The sequence below is a fragment of the Amblyomma maculatum genome, chromosome 1 (genome assembly GCF_055883805.1).
Source record: "Amblyomma maculatum isolate TAMU_Amacu chromosome 1, ASM5588380v1, whole genome shotgun sequence".
NCBI classification, from domain to species: domain Eukaryota; kingdom Metazoa; phylum Arthropoda; class Arachnida; order Ixodida; family Ixodidae; genus Amblyomma; species Amblyomma maculatum.
In genome coordinates, this window is record NC_139344.1 from 47,230,110 (window position 1) to 47,254,027 (window position 23,918).

General features: G+C 45.9%; 1 protein-coding gene across 9 annotated transcripts in view; it reads right to left on the reverse strand.

Moving 5' to 3' along the window:
• The window catches only part of LOC146202293 (phosphatidylinositol 3,4,5-trisphosphate 3-phosphatase and dual-specificity protein phosphatase PTEN-like), a 132,522-nt gene that overhangs the window by 31,957 nt on the left and 76,647 nt on the right, over positions 1 to 23,918 (reverse strand). Inside the window, exon 11 of one of the 9 annotated variants that reach the window (XM_084588063.1) lies at positions 20,429 to 20,601. The exons of 5 other annotated variants lie outside the window; for them this stretch is intronic. In XM_084588063.1, the coding sequence (XP_084444189.1) occupies positions 20,532 to 20,601 (70 nt within the window). In that variant the 3' untranslated portion in view covers positions 20,429 to 20,531. Of the gene's footprint in view, positions 1 to 20,428; positions 20,602 to 22,225; positions 23,581 to 23,918 lie in introns of those variants that run through there. 3 more of the 9 variants (XM_084588064.1, XM_084588062.1, XM_084588060.1) reach the window with 3 other exon arrangements.

The following is a 23,918-nucleotide window of genomic DNA, read 5'->3' on the forward strand; positions in this document are numbered from 1 at the left end:
AGGCTGACGGACATGGGGTTTTCTCATGCAAGCCAGTGAGATGTACGTGGTGAGATGCTTGTGGCGATTTCACCCCAGCGGCCTGCATGCCGCAATCTCCTCTGCTTTTAATTAAAAGTTTTGTCTCTCTCTCTTCACCCCAGCATTACTTCGGGATTTCTCAAGCTGAAAGGTAGCCGCGACAACCTTCTCGTATTTTTTACAAGGCCCCTTCGGCGCCACCAAGATGATGTCTCGGCGGAGCTCGCATGTCACTTGCCGTCCGTGACCCCTCTTTGCAGTTATGCTTTTTACGTGCAAACCGTTTATAACAATTATCGGTTATAACAATGAAATTTTCGTGGCACTTGAATATTGTTATAAGTGGACTCGACTGTATAGTCTTTTTCATAAAAAACAATGCCTCACAATGATTCCATTTATGCTGCCATAGCTGCAGTATAAAAAGGTGCTGTTTCCGGACACTGCACTCAGCCTTACTGGGCTTTTTTCTCTACATTCTCATCAAGTGACAATGGCAAATTTAGTATCATCGCAGTCATATTGAAAAGATCAGGGGGTGATCCCAAATTACCATTAAAATCATATAGCATGTCTAAAACTTTTGCTGATTTTCTATAGGCATACACTATCTCGACCATGAGTAATGGCGATAGCTTCAGTTTTAGTTTACATATTCAAAATCCGAAGACAAGTTTTGGAAATGGGAAGAGCATGTCATTTTTGGTGAAAAATATCACAGTGAGGCTACTGATCATTCAAATTATAATATGTGGTCAAACTTCAAATGCCGTTTTCTCAGTTTCATATATTTGGTCGATTTCTACAGTCTTACGCAGGGTTTTGATAACGTCTTTTTAGTTCACATAAATAACTTTGGTACCATTTTCTTCAGGGAGAAATGAGGCACCTGATGACATTTTTAATTTTTTAGTTTAGGCAATGGGTAAATACCGTATTTACTCGCATAATAGGCGCACTCGCATAATAGGCGCACCCCCAGTTTGGGTGCGAAATATCAATTTTTTTTATTCCCGCGCGTAATAGGTGCACCTCGAACTTGGCACTGAGATCAATGCCGTATTTACACGATTGAAAGCCAACGCGCCTGCCTCAAACTAAGGTAAAAAAAAAACAAACAAACAAAAACACGCACTTAAATTCCACAACGCGCGATGCCGCATCTGAAACCTACTGTGAATGAGCCCAAAGTTTAGGCAAGGAACACTCATGACGATGACGGCAAAGTATGACAGCTTGGAGGAAGGAAACAAAGTTTTTTGCTTGCTCCATGCACGACAGTATCGGTTGTGATGGCTAAGTACAACAACATGCGGATCGTCAAAAAAAAAAAAAAAAAGTCAACGGCTGAAAAAAGTTATTCCGTCAACTACCGATACCCCCCTAACTGCTGCACGGAGAATGTATGCTTTACGCTACCTTCTCTGTGGGAGCTCTGAAACCTGGGAGACTCGAGGAAATGAATTCCAGGAGAGGAGGAGGAGGAGAAGCATCTTGTCCATTTGTTTTCCTCTGGGAAAATCGGACGCAATGCCATGGCAATGCTACGAGTGACGTTGGTCAGGGGCACCGCGACACAAGCAGCAGTGTCATCGCCATCGATGCTCATTTTAGGCAAGGTGCTGCGGCGCAAGTTGCCATCTGACACAAAGGGTAGACCAATTACCATCTATCCATTCTTCTAAGGGGGCCTCGTTTCGCCATTTTGCAAGCAGCGTGCGGTTAGGTTTGTCGTGTGTGCTACAATGGTTAAGTATGGGAGCTACACGGCTGAATTCAAACTGAAAGCTGTGCAGTACGCAGTGGAACACGGAAACCGTGCTGCAAGCAGACATTTCAGAGTCGGAGAAACCAGCGCTCGCTACTGGAGAAGTCAGCAAGAAAAACTTCAAGCCACCAATAAGTCACGACGGGCCTTCCGCGATGCGAAGTCCGGAAAGTATCCGCAAGTGGAGGAGGAATTGGTTCAGCACATACGGCGCCTCCGACAAGACTGTTGTGCCGTGTCCCTCGAAATAGTGCAGACGGAGGCGCGTAGAATTGCCCGAGCGCAAGGCATCGAAGCTAAAGACTTTAAGGCAAGTTCCGGGTGGACAACGCGCTTCATGCGACGCCATGGGCTAACCCTGAGGAGGCGGACAACGTTGTGCCAGCGCTTGCCCTCGGCATACGAGGACAAGGTGGTGGATTTTCACTGTTTTGTGATCCAGCTCCGACAGCAAAAAAACTTTATTTTGTCATGCCAAGAAACACCACAGTGAAGGACAAAGGTGCACGAAGTGTGCTCATTAGAACATCTGGCACGGAGAAGCAAAGATATACTGTTATGCTAGCGGTGACAGCGGATAAGCACAAACTACCGCCGTACGTCATTTTTAAAAGGAAGACACTTCCTAAGGGAACTCTCCGTCGAGATATACACATTAGGGTCCAGGAGAAAGGCTGGATGAATGAAAATTTGATGCTGGACTGGATAAAGACGGTCTGGGGCCGGCGGCCAGGTGGCCTGTTGTATCCGGCCATGCTTGTTCTGGACAGTTTTCGCGGACACCTCGTAGAAAGCGTTAAAGCGAAGCTGAAAGAGCTGCGCACGGATATTGTCATGATTCCGGGAGGCCTCCCACCTGTACTGCAGCCTTTGGACGTGTCCTTAAATAAGCCTTTTAAGGACAATGTTCAAAGGCTGTACACTAACTGGATGGCTGGAGGGCAGCATCAGCTAACTCCAGGTGGCAAAATTAAGAGGTCGCCTGTGGAAATGTGTGATTGGATAGTGGAAGCCTGGAGAGAGATCTCTGATGATGTCATCAGAAAAAGCTTTAAGAAGACGGGGATCTCCAACGCACTAGATGCGAGCGAAGATGAGATGCTGTGGAACTCTGACAAAGAATCGGAATCCGAATCTGTATGAGTAGAGCATCAGTGCATGTATGAGAATAAATTTTTCGTGTGCATGCACTCGACGTCTCTCGTCTATTCATTGAAACGTAAGTAGCTTTCTTTTTCATTTTTATGCCATCTTTATCGGCATTTATGTGATAGTAGCCATGTTCTTGATATACGTTAAATTTAAAGCACGAGAATGCGAGTCGAAAAATGTGCAGAAATTTTACCCCGCGTAATAGGCGCACCCCTAACTTTAAGCCGAATTTTCTGAAAATAAAGTGCGCCTATTATGCGAGTATATACGGTATCAATTTGAGATTAGCTTGGTAAGTTCCAGGGTCAAATAATGCAGCCTTTCATTCTCGCCATAATGTGTGAGGATGACGTGCCTTTAGAGGAAAATGAAGGATGTCATCGGGTATGGGAAGTCTTTGGCTATCAATACATGTAATTAAAAGCAACGAAATGCAATGAGGAAGTTCATTAAACCTGCCTAAGAAATTCACTAATTATGCTTTGGACTTTGTTAGATAACTTTAAATCTAAGGCCACCAGCTCAATTATGATTACATTATTAAAATCAGAAGAGAAAACCACATATGTGAGCAACATTTCTTGAGATTCTAGCCGTAAATAAAAAGTTATTTTTAAGACCCTTGTCCTCTCTTAAAGTGCTAACTGAGATCGACAAAAAGGTTTGTTTGGGGTAACGTCGGTAAGCAGCATGACTGCTGCTACTTGGCCCACATTACTCGTGCACAGAACATGCAGCAGACGAGGCGGCGTCAGCCTATGTCGTCACCAGCTGCGCCGGTTGCCAGGCAAGCTGTTCACGAAGAAACGAAAATACAATTTTTAATTATATTTGCAGCTACGATGCAGCTGATCATTTGAGGTTTAGTTGCTTGGAACATCAGGAATAAGATGTAATAAACAGTTTATATTCCAAAATTTGTGCCATGACCCCTTTAGCTGTCATCCCATCCCCACACATCACATACAGGTTTCTCTTTTTTTTGTTAGCAGGAAGTTATAAATGATGTGTGTGTGACCTATGCGTGGACATAAAATTACCTCGATGAATCGTTTCTGATGTTGATGTGACTGCCATCCTTCTAATATGGTCTTTAAGGAGTGATTCATTTTCCTGAGCAGCCTGCCATTTTGCTCTTTTTGCTGCGCACTAACTATAAGCAATCTCTGGGGCATGCTGACTTGTTTTATTTGCACGTTTTTCACACGTGCAGCACATACATCCACTCTTTCGTTGTCCCTAATCCCAACGTGACTGGGAACCCAGAAGAATTTTATGACATGTTTTCATGTTGTAATTTTACTATGTTGTGTATAAATGCTTCCTATCAGTGGTTCAACAGCATTTTTGGAGTTTGAAATATTTCAGTGACGACGCTTAAAGAATGTGTGCGAATGTGTGCAAATGATGCTATTTTCGATGTTCTCATTCAATATTTTCTCCACACCAACGGACAAAGTTGGTGTGGAGAAAATATTGAATGACAACATCGAACATCGAAGAATGTAATTTTTACATTCTTTTAGTGCCAGGTATTCTTGCAATATATGCTCATGTGGTGTGCATGTTTTCTGAAATTGCGTTAGTGTGAGGTTGAAAACTGCAGGGGGGGTGTACCATGGTGGGAATGGTTCATTCCTTGGGGCAATACTTCACATTTCTCTCAATGTCTAAGTCCTGGCAATTTTGTTCGATGCGTATGAACAACGACCTATTCAGCAGGGGCCTGTTGTTGAAGATTCTTCTAAATGGACATTTCGTGACTACTGAATGACAGATGCTTTGGCTGAGAACAGATTTTAAGGATGTATGAACATATTAATGCGGTTTGTCTATTTACTAAGGCAGGCTCATTTGTTTCCACATAAAGGCTAGCTATTGGGGATGTTCTATAAGCACTGGATCATAACCGTAAAACCAAGATGGTGTATGGGGTTTAGTCATTTAAAGTAGGATGCCCTTGCTGAGCCATATACTATGCATCCGTAGTCTAACTTGGAGCACACCACAGAGCGATAGATTTGCAAACGGCATGTTCGTTTGCGCCCCCACCCCCCTCCCCCACCCCAACCCGTTTCCGTGACAGCACATTTAGAGCTGCGTTAGATTCGGCCGTTGTTCTCCGCGCCGCCAGAACCGGTCCATGGTGCACAGCCCCAAAGCACTCGATTCACAGCATTCCCTGCACCACCGTCCGCAATCGATTTTGGTGCAGTCGTGGTGCCGCTCTGGTGCAAAGAACTGTGGCACCGTCAGAGCAGGAGGCGCAGAAAAGTTGTGCACATGTTGACGTCACTAGCAGACGACGCGAGCTGCCGATGACATGCTTGTGAACATAGATGGTCTGCTTAGGGTAATTTTTTTCCAGTCGTTGACGGATCCGGCGTCATTCTCAGTGAAAATGGCAAGTTCCTTTAAGGTCTCTTGTGACAATCTGAACAGCCTCCAAAGTTTCAAGCTGAAATATCTAGCAACAGCACTTCAGTACGGGAACTCGCGGTCTGTCCGAACCACGATGTAATAACTGTGTTGCCACGAAGGAAAGCATGGCCCTCACTGTCAAATGACTTCAGAAATTCCTTGAAAATGACTTCGACGACGTGGTCGTTCATGACCTCGTGAGGCACGAAAATAGACGTACCGTGAGAACTTACAACTCGCAGCGCACGGGAACTGGCAAGCAGATGAAGAGGCGCTGCTGACGCGCTGCACCTAAACCACAAAACTGGAACTGCACCTTGCTGGCACCTGACTGGCACCGGCAGAACTTTTTCACAATTGCTGCCGAGAACCAGTTATGAATCGAATGAACCTTAAAACGTTAAGGGCTTGGGCAGTTTTCTTTTTTTCAGGTTATGTGGGGAAGAAATTTAAGTTTTTTTGTCAAATGTGATACCTAAAAATTTATGTTCTTGTTACACTGGTAGTATGGTTTGGTTCAGATATAGCGTGGGATCAATCTGTAAGCCTCGTCTCAATGAAAACACAACGGCTACTGTTTCTTGACGGTACAACTTAAATCCATAGCTGTCTGCCCAGATAGCTACAGTCGACAACCAATTTTTCGGACACCAAATTTTTCGGACATGCTTGATTATTCGGACATTTTCCCAGCCCCAGGACATACCTTATGAAGTCAATGTATTATGCTGCTCAAAATTTCGGACATTCCAAGCGTCAGCCGGGTGAACTGCCACACATTTTGAGCGGTGTCGCCGCCATCGTGTTTGTTTACTTTTTCCTTCGATAGCCTCGAAACCGGTGCCGGTCTTGCGCGCCGCTCCTCAGCTAAACTGAAGCTGGATAGAGGCTATATTATTTGCCTAGCAGCTTCCGTTTCCGGGACGTCAATGCTCGTCACCGGAGTGTGTGTGTTTTTTTTTTTTTTTTTTTTTTTTTTTAGCGTGATCGCTTCGACTGCCTGTTCCTCTGTGTGTTTGCCGAGCGTAGAGAGTAGACCTAGCCGCAGCCGTGCTCATGCAAGAACTACGTTCTGTCGCTACAGTGGCTCGCATTAATTGAATCGGCTTCAGTTCTTCAAGAAGCTGTTTCCGGATTTTATAAGTTTTTCTTTTTTTTTTTTTTCCTGCAACGTGGCAGTGAGAAGGCACCCAACGAAGTCGGTGTTGTGATCCAGTGGTTGGTAGCGGTGGTGGTGTGCCTCGACAGTGGGAAAACCTACTCTGTCGATTTGCTTGGAGCACTTAGTATGTTCGCTGATGCGTGGAAGTCGATGGACTCACAACACTGCGCAATTGCTTCCGCTAAGTGGGATTTGTGCTGAATGACGAGTCGGCTGCCTTGGACGAGGAGAGCGTTGTCGAGCAGCTGTCAGGCAGTGAGCAGTTCATTCACGACCTTCGCACTGGGAGTGTCGAAATTCCATCGGCCGTCTCGTTTTCGGAGTTCACAGACGTGGACCACGAGTTGGAACTGTGCGCTGGGCTCACAGATGCAGAAATTATTCGCCAAGTGCTTGTGGAGTCTGAGAGCGACGACGGCAATGACTGACCTGCAGCAGCTGACGCAAGCTGAGCTGATGCAAGCGTAATTCAGGTGGACCTGTTAGCACGGAAGTGAAGCGTGGTACAGAAAAGCATTCACGACTTTTTCCGGCCTCAAAGTGAAGAATAGGCAATAAATGGAGCTTTTTTGGTGCACATTAGTTTTTTCTGAGATTTTCGTGGTCCGTAGAGAGTCCGAAAAATCAGTCGTCAACTGTTGTTTATTCAGTGCCATTTTTATTTGCCGGCCCACAGGTGGATATTCTGGAGGAGCAGCTGCATGCTATTTTCATGTCATCTATGTAGACGGAATACATTATGCACTTTGGGGTTACTTTAGGTAACGAATTCATTTTTAGTACAAAGAGTGTTGTGCTTAGGATACACTCCCGTGGCATGCCATTTTCTTGTGCAGAAGTGATAGAGAATACTATGCCTAAACGAACTTGGAATGTATGATTAATCAAAAAGCAGTTCAGGTAGCTCTGCATCTTGCCACGTATACCTAGATCTGCCAAGTCGTGGAAGATACAAAACCTCCACATGGTGTCGTAGGCCTTCTCCAGGTCGAAGGCGACCCCGATGCAGTGCTGCCTGTGGCTGAATGCCTCCCAGATTGTGTTATAAAGGCGAACAAGATGGTCAATAGTTGAACATGATTTTTTGAAGCCACGCTGATGTGTATCCAGAAGTTGCCGGGTTTAGAGAAGAAAGGAGAGTCTGATGTTTACAATGCTTTTGTTGAAGGATTTTGCAATACAACTGGTGAGAGCTATTGGTCTCTAACTGCTAAGACTTGCTGGGGGTTTACCTGGTCTTCAGAGGCCTTTTTCCAAGTTTCCAGTATTTTGAGTTGTTCATATTTTATGGGAAAAAAAATTCAAGAATGCTCTTTGGCGGCTTGCGATAGATGGGCAAGCATTTGAAAGTGCACACTGTCAGGTCCTGGTGCTGTTTTCTTTTACCAGAAGTGTTTAGTTCATGTAATGTTACAGGTTCATTGTAATCATTTATTTATACAGTCAAACCCGGTTATAACGAACTGCATAATTCAACGCAATTTGTTCGCTATATAGAGTATTTCGCTACAACCAAACCCGTTTATAACGAACTTCAGTACCAAATTCGTTATACACGATGTCCAGACAGCGCAGTGAAAACGCACTAACTAAAGAAAAACCGTGCCGCTCACCATGAATCTACAAAAGAAATTTATTGCAGATAAATGCTCACTTATTTGCAGTAAGCAGTGACCTTCGCCTGAACACTGCATTTAACTCCATCAGCGAGAATCGCACTTTCCACACGCGACATCATTTCCACAAACTCCAGTCCGCTTCCCTGTATTCCGGAGCAGTATCGGCGCAGCAGATCGGTAGCAGCGAGGGCTTCGTGCATCGTCGGGCGAGGGCGATCGTCCTCCGGCGGCGGCTCCTCGGTCTCCTCGTTCGCACCAGATGCCAGCATGTCGGCAACAATTTCCGAGTCCAACGGGCTTGCTGTCACGGCTACGTTGTCGTCAACAGTGAGAAAATCCTCCAGGGCAACTTCTTCGGGCACAGCGTCCGGAACATCAGCGAGTTCTTCCCACATGGTGGCAACATCGCTGTCATCTTGCACAGTGCGCGCTTCACTAGCAGCTTCTGCATCCTCTCGACATAGTCCAGCATGGTGGAAGCAGTTGCGGATTGTGGATTGCGTCACGTCTTGCCAGGCACGGTTAATCATTTCTATTGCGGCCAGCAAATTAATCTTGAGCTCGTCGTTAACCCGCAATTTCACCAACAGCCGCTCAACGACGCGTTTCCTGTAGCCCAGCTTGAAAGCGCGGATGATCCCCTGATCGAGGGGCTGCAAAACCGCTGTTGCGTTCGGTGGCAGGAAACAAAGCTCGATGTTCTTGAGCGTGACGCCGCAGTGGTGCGCAGAACAGTTATCGAGGAGGAGGCAAATCTTTCGCCCGCTCGTTGCAAGTTCCTCGTCCCAGCCACGCAGCCACGCTTCGAACAACGTTCTGGTCATCCAGGCCTTAGAATTTGAGTTGTATGTGACTGGGAGTGAAGTGCATCCTCGCAGGCACATAGGAGACTTGAACTTGCCTATGACAAGCGGCCGCAGCTTTGATGAACCGTCCATGTTTGTCGTGAGAAGAACGGTGACTCGGGCCTTATTCAATTTGCCGCCATGGCACTTCTCATTCTTTAGCGCCAAGGTTCTGCTCGGCAGCAGTTGCCAAAACAAGGCAGTCTCGTCGGTGTTAAAAATATTGCACGGTTCGTATCTCTCCGTGACAGCACGCCACACGTCTTGCACCCACTTTTCAGCACTCTCAGCGTCCACTGCTTGGCTTTCACCTGCAACCGCCTTCCCGGTGATGGAGTAGCGGTCTTTAAATCGTTGGAGCCAACCACAGCCCGCTGTAAACCCCTCGACGTCCAGGACGAAGGCAAAATCTTTTGCCTTCTGTTGTAGCATGGGGCCAGAGACCGGCAGATTTCGCGCGCGAACGTCCAAGAACCATTGGTACAGCGCTTTCTCTACTTGGTCGTAAGCCGGCTTGCGGTGGCGAAAGCCGTCACCATTTGGTCGTTCCTGTGCACTGCCTCTGATGGCCGACTGGTTTTTCAAAATGGTGCTTAACGTGCTCCGCGGAATCTTGAAATGCGCGGCAACGTCAGACTTTTTTTCGCCGCGGCCAACGCGGCGAATTACCTCCAGCTTGTCGGAAAGCGGTAGGGCACGCCGCTGCTTCGTCGTCATCTTGCAGGATGTAGCGCCGGAATGCAAGCCAGCAGCAACGTAGGCACGTCCGGAATGGTGAGGATAGCAGCAGCACGACTTGCAAACGCGAACAAAGAAAGCTCCGAGGATGCGGGAAAGTTCGCCACCGACGCGTTCGTTGTTCAAAGGCTGCCTTCCCTTCGCCCAAACTTGAAACCAGTTCTGGCCGGTGTTGCTTCTTTCTCGAAGCGCAATAGGTCCGGAGCTGCTCGAACGTCTTTGATCACATGGTAGGCAGCTGCCGAATAGGAGCGATGCAAAGAGAGGCTGGCCGATGGCGCGGATTTTAAAGGCTACTCACGCTACTCCGGGCGACGGCCGCGCATGCGTACAGGAGGGTCCCTCGTGGAAGCTGCTGTAGAGAGCCCCTCCTGCGTTTTACGGAAGCGTGGCATCGGCGCAGAAGCAGCAGAAGCACCCTAGCGGGCGCGTGATGACGTATGCGCTGTGTGAGACCTTGGGGAACGGAGCCGTCGCCAATCCCCCTCCCATCTGACAACGGCATGCGCTAAAAGTATTGCGGCCCGGCAGCGTGGGCTGCCCGGAGAGAACTCGGAGCCGGCACAAAGGCCCGCCCGTTGGCAGGCGTTTGGCGACCGATCGCGCGCGCTGAGTTCGCTATATCCGATGTGTAGTTCGTTATAAAAAATACATTTTATATGCATAATGCTAGCGGAAATTCGCTCCATCCGAGTTCGTTATATTCGGGTTTGACTGTACCTATCCTAAAAGGAAGGTTTTGTTTTCCTGCTATTATTTTATACTTTTAAAATGTGTGAGTGCAGTTGGACGAGCTTGAAACTTTGGCGAAATGCTCGATTCTTCTAGTGTTGCCTGTGTTCAGGGGAGTGTCAGCATAGGATATGTGTAAGAGGTATAAAGTGAATTTTCATATCTCTTCCCATGTTTTTTTTTTTTTCAGGGCAGTGAGCTGTTCATGGAATACACATAATTTCGCCATGAGGTTTCCTCTGCATTTTTTCGCACGTACCGCGTTCTGGCTCTAGCCTTATTGAAGCTAACCAGGTTCTCTGCTGTCGGATATCTACGGAGGATGCCCCATACTTTGTTTTGTTAACTTGCATGCCTCCGTCCCCCATAGCTTTTTTTTTCTTGTGTTTGATGCTTGCTAGATGGCTACTAAAGCTGCTAATATTATGCATATGGTAAATCTTTCATTTATTTCTTCTACAGTCAAATCTTCAGAGTAAACTTTCTCCAATGCACCATTTGTTCTAAAAACTGACCAATCAGCGAGGTGAAGGTTCTAGCACCGTGGCCTGGTTGGGATGATAGGTGTAGATGATGATAACTTTAAAACGGCAGATAAATGATCACTCTCCCTGGGGTAGTCTAAAGCATCCCAATTAAAATCATTATGAACGGATGGTGATGCAAAGGCTAGAAGGAACCTCATGTTGCTTAATCTGGGGCAGCAATACATAGGCTTTCCCATGTTAAATAACCATATGCTATTTGATAAAATAAAACTTCTATAATTTGCCCTCTTGTGTCGGTTCGTTCACTACAACAAAAGGACGAGTGCCAATTAAAATCTCCAACTACCACGTATGGCTGTGGCAATTGTTGAATAAGGTCGTCTAAGTCATAAACTGAAAATTTTAGGTGTGGTTCTAAGTGTAAGAAACAAATTGTGATTGTTTTGTGGTTGACTGTGTTAACTGCAACTGCCTCTAGATGTGTATTCAATGGTACTTCCCTTAGAGGGACATTGCTTTGTGTTATGACTGCGACGCCTGCCGAGAGTCAACTGGCCTGCAGTGGACCTCGTCAAAAGATTTTATATTTTTTTCAGGATATTTGTGTTTTGTGAACCAATGTTTGTTTCCTGAAGGCATAACACTATAGGTGCTACTGATTTTCTGTGATATCTGCATAATTTCTCAGTAAGCCCCTGCAGTTCCAGTGTATTATGTAAGCCATAGTGGTATGTTGGAAAATAAAGTTATTTCTTTCCTGATGGGGTTACTCTAGGTTTCCCCCTTCTTTTCAAGCGAGTGTCATCGCCCCGGCACCACTGCCGTGGTGAGGGTGAAGTCCATCACCTTGCTCGAGGTGCTGGAGGTCCGTGGAGAGGCCACGGACAAATGATCTTTAGGCCTCCCCTCACCCTGCTGAGGGAAACCATCACCAACCGGCAGGCCCTCTTTTGGAGTTGGCAGGGCAGTCTAGGCTGCCTCTGCCTGGGGTGGGCTTGACAGCCCTACCACAGGGTCCGAAAACGCCGTGGTAGGTACCAGGTTGCGGTCTGGCCCTCCACCCCTGCGCGCCATTTCTGCGTAGCCTGTCTTGGCCTGGAATACAAACACGTTTGGTTTTGCCAACAATATCCTAGCTTTCGTGAAAGAGATGTTTTCCTTCGTTTTAATTGTCATGATTTCTTTGTCTTTCTTCCAGTGTGGACAAGAAAGACCTTGAATATGCTGGGTGGTTCCCTTTATAGTTTGCGCGTTGAGAAGCTGGAGAGTCACAGTTGCCGGTGATGTGTTCTTTCGAACACACATTTTGGACAGGCTGTACAGCCACAGCAGTTGTGTGACCTGTGACCATACCTTTGACAATTAAAACATCTGCGGGGGTTATGTAAGGTTGAACTTCTATTTTCAGGTAAAAGACTTTTATTTTTTCAGGGAGCGTGCTTGCATTAAATGTCAGTATGAGGTGTTAGTCGGCATTTGTTTGTCATCTTTCTAGATTGTTATCCTCTGCACATCTTAGACAGGGGTGGAAGCAGGCTGAAGCATTTTGGAGCGGCTCAGGGAGCAGTAATAAAGCCAATTTAAGAGCAGCTTTGGAGCATTCGAATTGTCTTGGGGCATGTTTATAGGGTCAAACGCTTTTAATATTTGAAAGTTTTTGTTTCTGACATACAAAAATACCCAGTTTGATTCCTTTCTATTCAACGTTCAATGCTTTGCTGACTACACCTGCATCTCTGACAAGACAATGCAAACAGCCAAAATATGAACAGAATTTGAAATAATACAAGTGACCTGTGGAACAATTTGGAAAAGACTAGCAGCAAACCAAATGCTTGCTTCTACACATCATAACTGAACTAAATGACTATTGATAGATAGATAGAGATATAGATATTGATAAATGATAGATTGAAATGTGAAGTCTATCACTTCGATGTGCTCAAGCACCACCACTAGCTTGGAGTTAAACATCCAGCACAGTTTTGTTCTCCTTGTTTTGATCCTATGACTATGCTGATAAATTCCAGGGCACTAGTCAGTAGTACCTTCAGGAAGGATAGACTGCACTAAAGGGTAGCCTTTTCCTCCTCCAGGTTTTTTTGCTTCATAACCTTCTGCCAGTGGCTCCTGCTTTCACCTGAGCAACACTGGCAATTCCTTAATTTAAACACGTTGGCAATAGGCCCTGTATAAATTCCTGACACTCTTGAGAATATGTCTAGTGAATGGTACCTTAGTAGTGTCGCCCCTTTACGTTTCAAGTATGCTTTTGTCTGACACAGGCTAGACACGCTTGATACTAACAAAGAGGCCCGATGGTGAAGTACCTGCTTGTTTTCACAGCTGAACCCTTAGAACAACTCAAGTTGTTCTGCGCTGTCGGACAACTTTCCTAATGGCTTGAGGAACCCACCATGATTGCTTTGCTTTCTGGACTTCTCTCGCCATTGGCATTTAAAAGGCTTTTTTCGTAGTTATTTTTTCGTAATTATTTTCCTCCAGTCACTTGTTGCGACTTTTAAATTTACTTGCAAATTTGTTATGCTCTATGCTTTTCTAGTTTGTGAAACATTTAGACATGTTAAGCTCAGCGAGAGATCCATTATAACTGCCACCGCTGTGCTGCCTTTGTTTCAACTAAAGCGGCCCCATAGAGCGTGTACATGGAGCTCACAGCGTGCCACTGCCCCATGTGCTTCTTACCGTCACTTAATCATATTGCATCACATTTACGGAGGAAATATATATCATTCAATAACCCCGTGTGGAGCAAAAATCAGTGTTCTGCTAAACTTGATGGCAGACCATTGAGGCAGCTGGTTTGGAGCAGTTTTGGAGCAGGTTGGAGCAGAATGGAGCAAATGGAGCAGCACTTCCACCCTTGCACCAATAACATTCTGGTTGGCAAGACCATCCAGCATTGATTGCGTTTCAGTGCTGTGGAGAAGGTCTCAATCGGAGCTCTCCAATAGGTTGAATATCCATTAGCTTTGAATGTTGTGCTTCGTCGTTGAGCTCGAGTAGTAAGTCTTCACTGGCAATCTTGGTCAGTTTGTATTTTGGGCCCAAACCAGCGTGAACACTTCTAAACAAGAAAAAAGGACAAAATTTGGGCTAGATTCTGATTGACTTCAGAATGGATGACATGGTATTTAGCAAAGCTGTTCTTAGTTTTCTCGAGGAATTTTGCAGTTACTTCGGTCCGCCTACGTTTGTAAGGGCGATCGGTTTTGGAGGAGTTATAAGCCATAAGGTATGGGTGTTTTATGGCCACGGCGCCAGCCACCCACCACGGAATCCAACAAGGGGACGGGACAGGAACCCACACCAGCTGTACGCCACAACTACAACCCAATATGGCAAAGCTCAGGGTGGTTCGCCACACAAGGTTAACCTTGGACGCCTGGAAGAAGGAAAAGTAAGAAATGAGAGGAGAGGACAGGAGAGTTGTGAGAAAAAGAGATAGGAAAGTGAAAGATGAAGGGGAGGACAGGAAAAAGAGACTGCCAATTTCCCCTGATCAGGTCAGCCTGGAGGTGCAATCTATGGGAAGCGTGGGCCAAAGCGGTGTGTTGCCTCCGCCGAGGGGCCTTAAAGGTCCAAGCACTTGGCATCGACTCAAACACCAGGATCCTCTTTTCCTCGGACACGGCAATGCCATGCACGGCTAAGTGTGGGTGCTCAGGTTCCGTGGTGTCGCGCAGTACACATAAACGTCTGCTTAACAGATGCCCCCTGTGGGGGATCACAAAAGGACTATCTTGCTACTAGTAACTGCCACTGCTGCAATTTCATGCTAGAGTATATACAAATGAACCCATAACACCTTCACCTGCGAAGTGAGTGAAAGAAGGGACCAGGCAAGAGCTGCTTCCTACCAGAGAGCAAGGAAAGAGTTCAGGCCATTGGCAAGGTCATTGTGCAGTCATTCTGCGTCATAATTTAATTCCCTCTTTGCCTTAATTCCAATTCAGGATGTCTCATTATGCAGTCGCCTTGCATCGCTATTCGATCACATCTCCACCATAACTTGGAACCGGAATGCCTTCGGAGGACGTTAAGGCTGCTGTCAGCCTCTCTCATTGCAGTCAGGTCCCCTCAGTCATTTGAAGCTGGGCACATATAATTCTTTGTCGTATAATCAAGACTTTTAATGCATTATCTCTATCGGAGGTTCGCCAGGCCTAAACCGATTCATTGTAAAATGTGGGCCGTCACACAAAAAGAGGACGCATAATTGAGGACCTACTGCTGTAGTAGTACAGTAGTAGTAGTAGTAGTAGTAGTAGTAGTAGTAGTAGTAGTAGTAGTAGTAGTAGTAGTAGTAGTAGTAGCAGCAGTAGTAGTAGCAGCAGTAGTAGTAGTATGTGGTAGCACTAGTCACGTCTATCCAGAATCCACAATTATGCGACCATCCCGTAAATACATCCGGAGCCTCAGCCTGAAATGGCTGCATGAGGTGGCATCCTGCACACCTGCATAGTAGCCGATGCAGCAGCAGTTACAACAAAGCTGCCAGCAGAGGTGCGGCACATCAGTAAGATTGTATGAAAGCCATTAATGCACCCAAGATGGAGGTCTGTGCTCTGAACGTTGCACGTATGCAGGTCAAGCCCACAACGTGCAAGCAGAGAACATCCACTCCTTGGTTGCTACCAGCAAATGGGCAGCAAGTTAAGCAGCATGTGGATGACTCCATGATCAGCTCCAGCGGCTCATAGGCCAGTTAGTTTACAGCTTGGATTGGCGCGCGCGCCTCACGTGCCGATCTAGGTGGCCCCGGTGGCCGAGGGTTGTTATCCTTGCTACGAAGAAAACTCTTAAGATGGCGCTAGTTATATTATCATCATCATCGCAGCTGCATTTGGTAAACTTGGCTCCAATTTGTCATTGGTCATGTAGCTTGATATCGCATCAGTCGCATTTATGGAGGCTTGTCGCAGCGCTAGTCAGTCTTTTGTGAGGCGGCGGTACTACCGCCGTGAATTGTACAACGAAAAGTGGAAATGGTACATGCTAACCAATACATCCACAATAAGCTGGTACAGTTTATGCGGATGCGAAATGCATTATGCTGAATAGGAACCGAATCGGGGACTTGACTTTAACACTTTTAAAACGAAACTACTGTTAAAGCGAGTACATTTTAACGAAGTTTTATCGTAACAAGAAAATCCCCACCTGTAGCATATTTAATAAGGTGGTAAACAAAAATAAGCCCTACTTTAACATACCCAACGTCAATTAGGCCTGAATCACTCCTTTACAAATGAACAAGGAAAAACAATTGCAGAGGTTTAAAGTGGCTAAACCAAGTACAACCGCCGACATATGTTTTAAACTCTCAAGAGGCCGAAAAGCACTGAAAAACCAGGCAGTCAAAAAAGAAAAAAAAAACAAGAAAAAAAAAAAACAACTTCACACTAAAAGCATGTTTATTTATCAAGGGCTATTTACGAGTGGTTTGAAAAACTGGTTAATCTGTTTCTGTGGAGAAACCGCGCAACGGTCGGAGCAGCGAAATGTTCAAACAAAGACACGCCGGACACCTGCAAATCAGTCCAGGTGGATGGAGCCTTGCTGCTGCCAAGTGACTCTACATCAGTGAATGCTCCCCCCCCCCCCTTTTTTGTTGTCCCACGTGAAAAAAAAGAGAAAAAATATGCGACGGTGGTGGCAAAGGTGGCTGTCTCCGTGGGAGCGGTGGAAGGTTATCAGTTACGCACGTTGGTATTAAAAAACAGCCAAGCTGTTCCACGAACTCAAGCAACATTCTGGAGTTGGAACGCAAAGTGAGCTGCAAAGCTCTCTCTGAGGTCATTTTTAGCTGAAACAACCTATGCTTTTTTTTTTTTCCATGCTTGCACATCGGCGCCTTGCAAGCAGACTCGTTCTGCCGTTTGCAGCCGCTGCTGGCTTTCTCGCTTGCAGCTACATGCAAACCGTGACGTATGGCAATGTGACAGAAGTACGCTCACGCTTACTGGCCCGTCCTCTGTGGAGCGGAGCTCCGTCGCGGAACGGTGGAGCATGGGCCCACGCGGCGCAGGCCACCCGGGAGTAACGGGTCCATTAACGCCTCACAGCTAGCGGTGCCTATCAAGAGTATAGCAGGTATGCGGGATGCATGCAAAGTGGGTTCGCGGTTGCAGAAGAACAAAATAGCAGCAATGGTATGGCAAGTTTTCATAGCTTCTGACCTGCGATCCAGAGAGAAAGGCCAAAAAATCAAACAAAAAAATAATGTTTCAAATGTCTGAAATGTCCGAGTTCTACATTGACTCTATGGAGCATGTGACAGTACCAAGCCAGAGTTCGAGCAAGCAGGTAGGTCTGGAAAATTGAGCCTACGAAAGATCTGTCAGCACCTGTACAGTAACATGCTAAAGCATTAGTTTGGCATAGCTTATACTGATAGAGGGTAAATGTCACTGCCATCACCACTGTCTCATCATCACCTGCCAGAGGCATGCTCTTGAGGAGGCCCATGATGTTATGTTGCCCAAGTTTCCAGCAGCGACACAAATACCAAGCCTTGTTACAGTGACTGCGTGGTCTAGAGGCAGCGTGTCTAACATAGGATACAAGGGCCCTGGAAGGCTTAATTTTGAGCTCACCCTCCCATCTTGATGATGAAGCCCTGGATTACGGTGCCTGGCAATGTTTCACCATACCAAATCGATAAGCCAGCCAGACCTCGTGAAGTAGTCAAACCTGGAAACCTACTATTTTCTCTAAACATGTTCTGAAAAGCATGAAGCTCATCAGAAGCACCACGCAGCCAGCTAACAGTCAGCGGAAACGCCGAGTTTTAGAGCATTGTTTCAACAGTGATTTGCACGATTTCGCATCAAAGACCTGTTTATCTTGGTTTAACACTGACTGTGTACTAATATTGCAAATTTTTTAACATGAATATGTTTTCTATTTAGTGCATACCCCATTGAAGAAAGTCAAAGAAAAGTAGAACCCCGCTATAGTAAACTCGGATATAGTAAAGTGAAATTGATGTCCTGGTTCTTCGGTTATAGCAAAGCACATCTGGCTGCGACGACGACTTCCCATGAAATGACATCGCCGCATGTGCACTACCTAGGATCGCGAGGCAAAAAAAAAGAAAAGAAAGCACAGAATGCTTTTCTTAACGGCTTTACAACCAGGCTTAGCAGCACGAAGCACAGGGAAGCAGTGGCAAGACCTGGAGGCACGGAGGGTGCGGTTTTGCAGCGTTTGACTGCCTCGCACTTTAATCATCTACTGGCTTTCAAAAGACAAAAATAGCGGAAGATAACACCATGCTCATGCAAAGCTTTGGTTTTCACATGATATCAAACTGTTGTATTCGTAGCCACATTGTCATCAAGCCGTAACCGCATGCGACGACAATCCTAGGTAACGCGTCCCGCGACGACACCAATGCCTGTCGTTGCCACTGTTGCGCACCACATGAAGCGACGGGACCCGGCGATAGAGCAGAGCGTTCTCAGCTTTGCTCTGTTACCGCCGCCTCGTCATTCGGTTAAGAAGAGTACAGTTACACAAGTATCCAGTTTCTGATGTTAAGCAGCATAAAGTACGATAAAACACTGATGAAATTTGTACAACACATCGCAATTTGAAAGGGTCACAATGCAGCGGTGTGCTACTGCACTGCGATGCCGACTTGCATTGCAAGCAGTGACTTTCTCCCGCTCCTTTCGAAGATTAACAATATCTAGCCACACTAGCCTTTCTTTTCCTTCTATTACTTTACCAAGCTTTTACTGAATTGTCTCAATGTACTCATATATGCATGGATCAGACGAAATGAGCGTCTGCAAACTCTTCGCTCAAACTGGACTAGGAAAACAAACAAACAAACTTCACCTGCAAAAAAAAAAAAAAAAAAAAAAAAAAAAAAAAACAGCCACAACCGAAGTTGAGTACCCCAAAGCCTTCTGCGATTGGCTGCCTCGCGAGCTGCTTCCGGGCGACGCGAAATTTCATAAAAAAACCAGAACCCAAGCGCCAGAGACACGCGACAAAGCTTTGGCGGCCCTCAGCCTATTGCGTGGCGACGCAGTTAGTGCTTCATGGGGTACTTCCATAAGATGTAAACAAAAAAGCTTATAACTGAAAAAATAACCGGAAGAGACAATAAGAGAGCTTTTTCTTCATTGTGCAACGAGACGTGTTCTGTGAATAGGCCTTTAATTACCCAACAGCACCTTCAGGACCATGTCATCACCAACAACTGATATAGTGAAGACCCTAATACAGTAAACATTTTTGCTGGTCCCAGTGATATTAATATAAAGGGGTTCTACTCGTAGCTGACAATTTCCAAATATTTGCCAGCAATCACATACCACACTGCACGCTATAGTATGATACAGGGCAAGAAAAAAGCGGTATCCAGCTATCAAAGGACCCCCCTCCAAGCAATAGCTGCCAAGCTGTACCATGACGTCACGGCCGACCGCCTTGCACCTAGGAGCAGCACATGGAACGTGGTTTCTTCGAGTGAGTGCGTGCTGGCAAATAGTTCCTAAATGCTTCGAGAGTTCCAGCAAAAATAAATATTCGATCAATAGTCGTTTGCTCATCAAAGTACAAGAGGTAAAACGACGAGTTCTGATCGTGAATTTCAGCACTGTCGAGTTTTTATGAAACCGCTTCGTTGTTCTTCACTTCACTGCATCTCTTTTACACCGTGGAGTCCTATGAGGCGACACCGCTGACGACACAGACCAGCACCTGCACCGACGGATGGACGCAACAACCGGAGGCGGCGATTTTGGTAAAAGTCTGCAAGCCCGTGAGCGTGGAAGAACGCGTTTTTCTGTTTGTTTTTTGTTCCCGTGCACGCCGCGACATCACACATATGGAGCGATGCCATTGGCTAGAGGGGGGTCCTTTGTGGGCTTTTGTCGCTTTATTCTTGACCTGTATCCGACTATAGTCACGTTTTCTGCTGTTTGTAGAATGCAGCTTCATCGCATAGCTTCACTACATTTTCGTACTTTTGGCAAGTTTTTCTTTTCTTCAAGGGTGGAGGCATTTTATAACTTCACCGGCAGGTGAATCAGGCACCTCTTCTGGTCCCTGTAAGTCCAGTTTAATGAGGGTTTACTACCCGACACTACATTCTCTGTAACCAGCCGTGTCAATTCGTAAATTTCACTTTGCTGCTAATTTTGCAAGGCTACACTACAGACTATACACACTGTTACACTGTGTGATAAAACAGTATATTCCCGAATGTCATGAAATTTTTTTGTATTATGATTATTGTAAATACCCTTCAACGTTGTGGAAAAAAAAAGAAAAAAGCTATGTTCGCTTATCTACACTGCTCAGTAAATTCTGGTCAATTCAGCCGCCAAGGAACCAGAAAAAAATGTTTGACCTAGCCGGAAGTTTGGATATGTTTGTCTGCCTTTGGGATGGAATGCAAGTGAGAACAACAGTTTTTTTTTCTAGTTTCAAGTGCTTTATGCTGTGCACACTGTCAGGAATGTAGAAAATCGCCCCGAAATCTTAAAATCCCTGAACTACCCTCTTCGCAGTCATTATGCGAACTTTTCAGCAACGCTGGCGCCATCAGGCGGCATTTGTCAGAAGCGGCCCCCAGGTGATCGGCATTCGCAGCGCAGGTTGCGGGATGGACATGCTGCCACGAAAAATCATGAGTAGTCTTCCACAATGCACAAATCATGTAATTTCAGGTCAAGCATGCCAGCACAACTTCCCCAGGGATAAAAAACTGAAGTCACATTGGACCTTAAAGCTGCGAATCTGGAAGAAAGTGACTGAACGCGACTGCACTATGCATTGAGCAATTCTAAACAAGATTTTTGCTGCAGTAATCCGAGATATTTTTTTTTTAGAGTAATGCATTTTCCCAAAAGTATACCAGGCAAGACAGTCAGGAAAGTGTTCAGAGGGCGGCAAGTGATTTCACTGACTTGACTAAAGGTAAAGCGCACAGAAAACACACACAGAAAAAGCAGACACAGGACACACACTAACTTTCATCTGGTTTATTTCAGCAATAGCAGCAAATATATGTTGAAAAAGAGACATGCGCAGTACATACCAGTAGCAAAAAGACAGAATTCAAAACAAGGAATATTGCAAAACACGATCAAGAAAACTGATCTCTGCCTTCCAGAGCCGCACCGACGTATCGCTAACACACCTATCTCCCCTTTTCTCAAAATGAAATGCCTCCTCACTGAATGGAAGGTAATGAAGTTAGTAACGAAAATATGAATATTTTGGAGCTGTGTTATATGCCCAAGTTAGCCAATAAGCTTCGGCTCAAGTCATGTCTATATAAAATTATATACATTTCAATATGGGTACATGCCTACAAAAAAAAAAAAAAGAAAAACGCGTTAACTAATAGTGTGGCTGGGGCGAGTTGTTTGATTCCAATTGGTCGTACTTTCGCGACGGACGAACACATCTTGCTTCCTGTTCGTCCCTGTTTTCAAAGCGCATGTATGACCATTGAAAAACATGTTTAAATATTGCACGTGCTTTCGCTACTTGTACGACAGCGGTAAATCAGTCAAACGGCTGAAGTGTGCTTGTCTGTTTACACGTGCCACATTTCAAGCGTACGCACTGCACACGGACAGGCTATGCAACGCGAGTCACAGTACCGGAAATGTTGCACGCACATAAAGAAAAACTATGCCACTGTTGCTTGCCTTTACAATATTTCTTTTGCGGCAGATCTCCACGGTCACGGTGTGTAGCGAGGCTTTCAGCGCGCTTGTTTCTAAGCACAACGACTCGATGCAAAGGTACATACGGGGGCAATGAGTCAGCTGAGTAAAAGCTTGAAAAGGTAATAAAGGAGAAGGAAAGCTATAAGCGTGGCTAGATATTTTTAATTTTAGAAAGGAGCGGAAGAAAGTCACTGTTTGCAATGAAAGTCTGCATTGCAGTGTAGTAGCACACCAGTGTGCTGTGTACCTTAGAAACGCGATGAATTACAACAATTTTCATCAATGTATTACTGTACTTCATGCTGTTTAGTGTTTAGAAACGGTACTAGCTTAACTGTACTCCTCTAGAGCGAACTACGTGGCAGCAGTGACAGAGCAATGCTTAAAACGTGCCGCTCTGCCGCCGAGTCCCACCGCTTCGTGCGGCGTGCACCAGCAGCAACGACAGACGTTGGCGTGTCGCGCGGTGAATCGCCAAGGATTGTCGCCGCATGCGGTAAATGTTGCCTCACCCCACCCCCCAACCCCCCTTCCGACACACCCCCGCATTTCATTTGCCAGCTACAAAAATCGTCTCAAGATTCACAACCGGGCCGGGAGCTGCACGTTCCTTCATACATGCACGCTTCCATGAAACCTCCATCACCCCTGCACTAGCCATGACAGTAATACAACCCCGCCACCTATAGGCACTGAAAAGTGCGAATAGCTGGCCTATTGCATCTTGAGGATGCTTGTAGAAGATATCACAATGGTGCAATGAAGGATAACAAGATTCGCAGTCGCGGACGTGGTCAACGAGATTAGTAGATTCGTTAGTGTCTAAATTATTTGCATGCTCTTTCAAAAGTGTATTAATGCACCGTCCCATCTGCCCGATGTAAACATGTCCACATGACATTGGGATTTTATAAACTACACCTTATAAACTAAGCAGGGCACACACTTAGTTTCATGCAGCCTGCAGTCGCCTGGCTGCCTTCAATTACAACACTGCCTACATATGCAAGCGAGGAAAGTATGCATAGGCGTTAACATAAAAGAATATGATATGCAAAGTACTGCCTACATATGCAAGCGAGGAAAGTATGCATAGGCGTTAACATAAAAGAATATGATATGCAAAGTAGCGCCTGAAATGGCATGAGCGGTCAGTGTGTGCACCCGAATGCAGCTGCAAGATAGCGTGAAATAAAGGAAAGCAAAACTGAAAAAATGCGACAGGCTATGTTACAGAAGTGGGGGACTGCCGAGCAGTGCCATGCCTGCTATAATGCGCATGAAGTATGCGAGCCTCATTAATTAATGCAATTCAGGTTCATGCAGGACTACTTCTGTGACAGTTGACAGCACAGGTCGTACCTCGATCCAACCCCCGCCTGGTTTAACGTAAAACCACCTGGGATTCTTTAACATGTACTGACATTGCATAGAATATGGGCATTTTTATGTTTCGCCTCCATCAAAGCATGGCCACTGTGGCCGGGATTGAAGCTGCAACCTTGGAATCAACAGCTCAATTCCAAAGCCACTGAATCATATCGGCAGTTATCACTCAAACAAAATATAATCGGCTCTTTCCCGAGCAGTGCAAACAGCCCATTTGATCACGCAGGTAGTGTTATACGGTGAAGAAATGGTTTGGTTTGGTTTACGAGGTTTAACATTCCAAAGCAATGCAAGCTATGAAGAGACGCCGTAGTGGAGGTCTCCGGAAATTTCGACCACCTGACATTCTTTAACGTGCACTGACATCACACAGTGACATCACACAGCACACGGGTGCCTTGCTTTGGCCCCCATCGAAGAGCGCCTGCCCAGGCCAGAATTCAATCTCGCATCCTTGGGCACAGTAGTCGAGCGCTCTAACCACTGCGCCACTGCGGCGGGGCATGCTGTGAAGAAATGGTGCACTGAAACAAGGTGATGCATGCACTCAACCAGGGGCCTCAAACACGTACCGCTATGCAGGACACAGAGAAATTTGTATTCCCCGAAGGCCAGAAGCCGGGAACTAAAAAATGACTAAAGCTAAGCAATTAATAAAAATTAAAATCGAATTTATTATGAACACCAACTTAGAAAGCCTTGTTCCCAGACAAGATCCTTCCTTAACGCCGGATGGACACCCCTTCAAGACGATTGAAGAGAGGCAGTGAAAGGGTACAGTTTTAACGAGCACCATACTCCCTTATCCTCAAAACATAAAATATAGATTCGAAGATGAGAGAGGGGGCAAGGTTGTCCACCG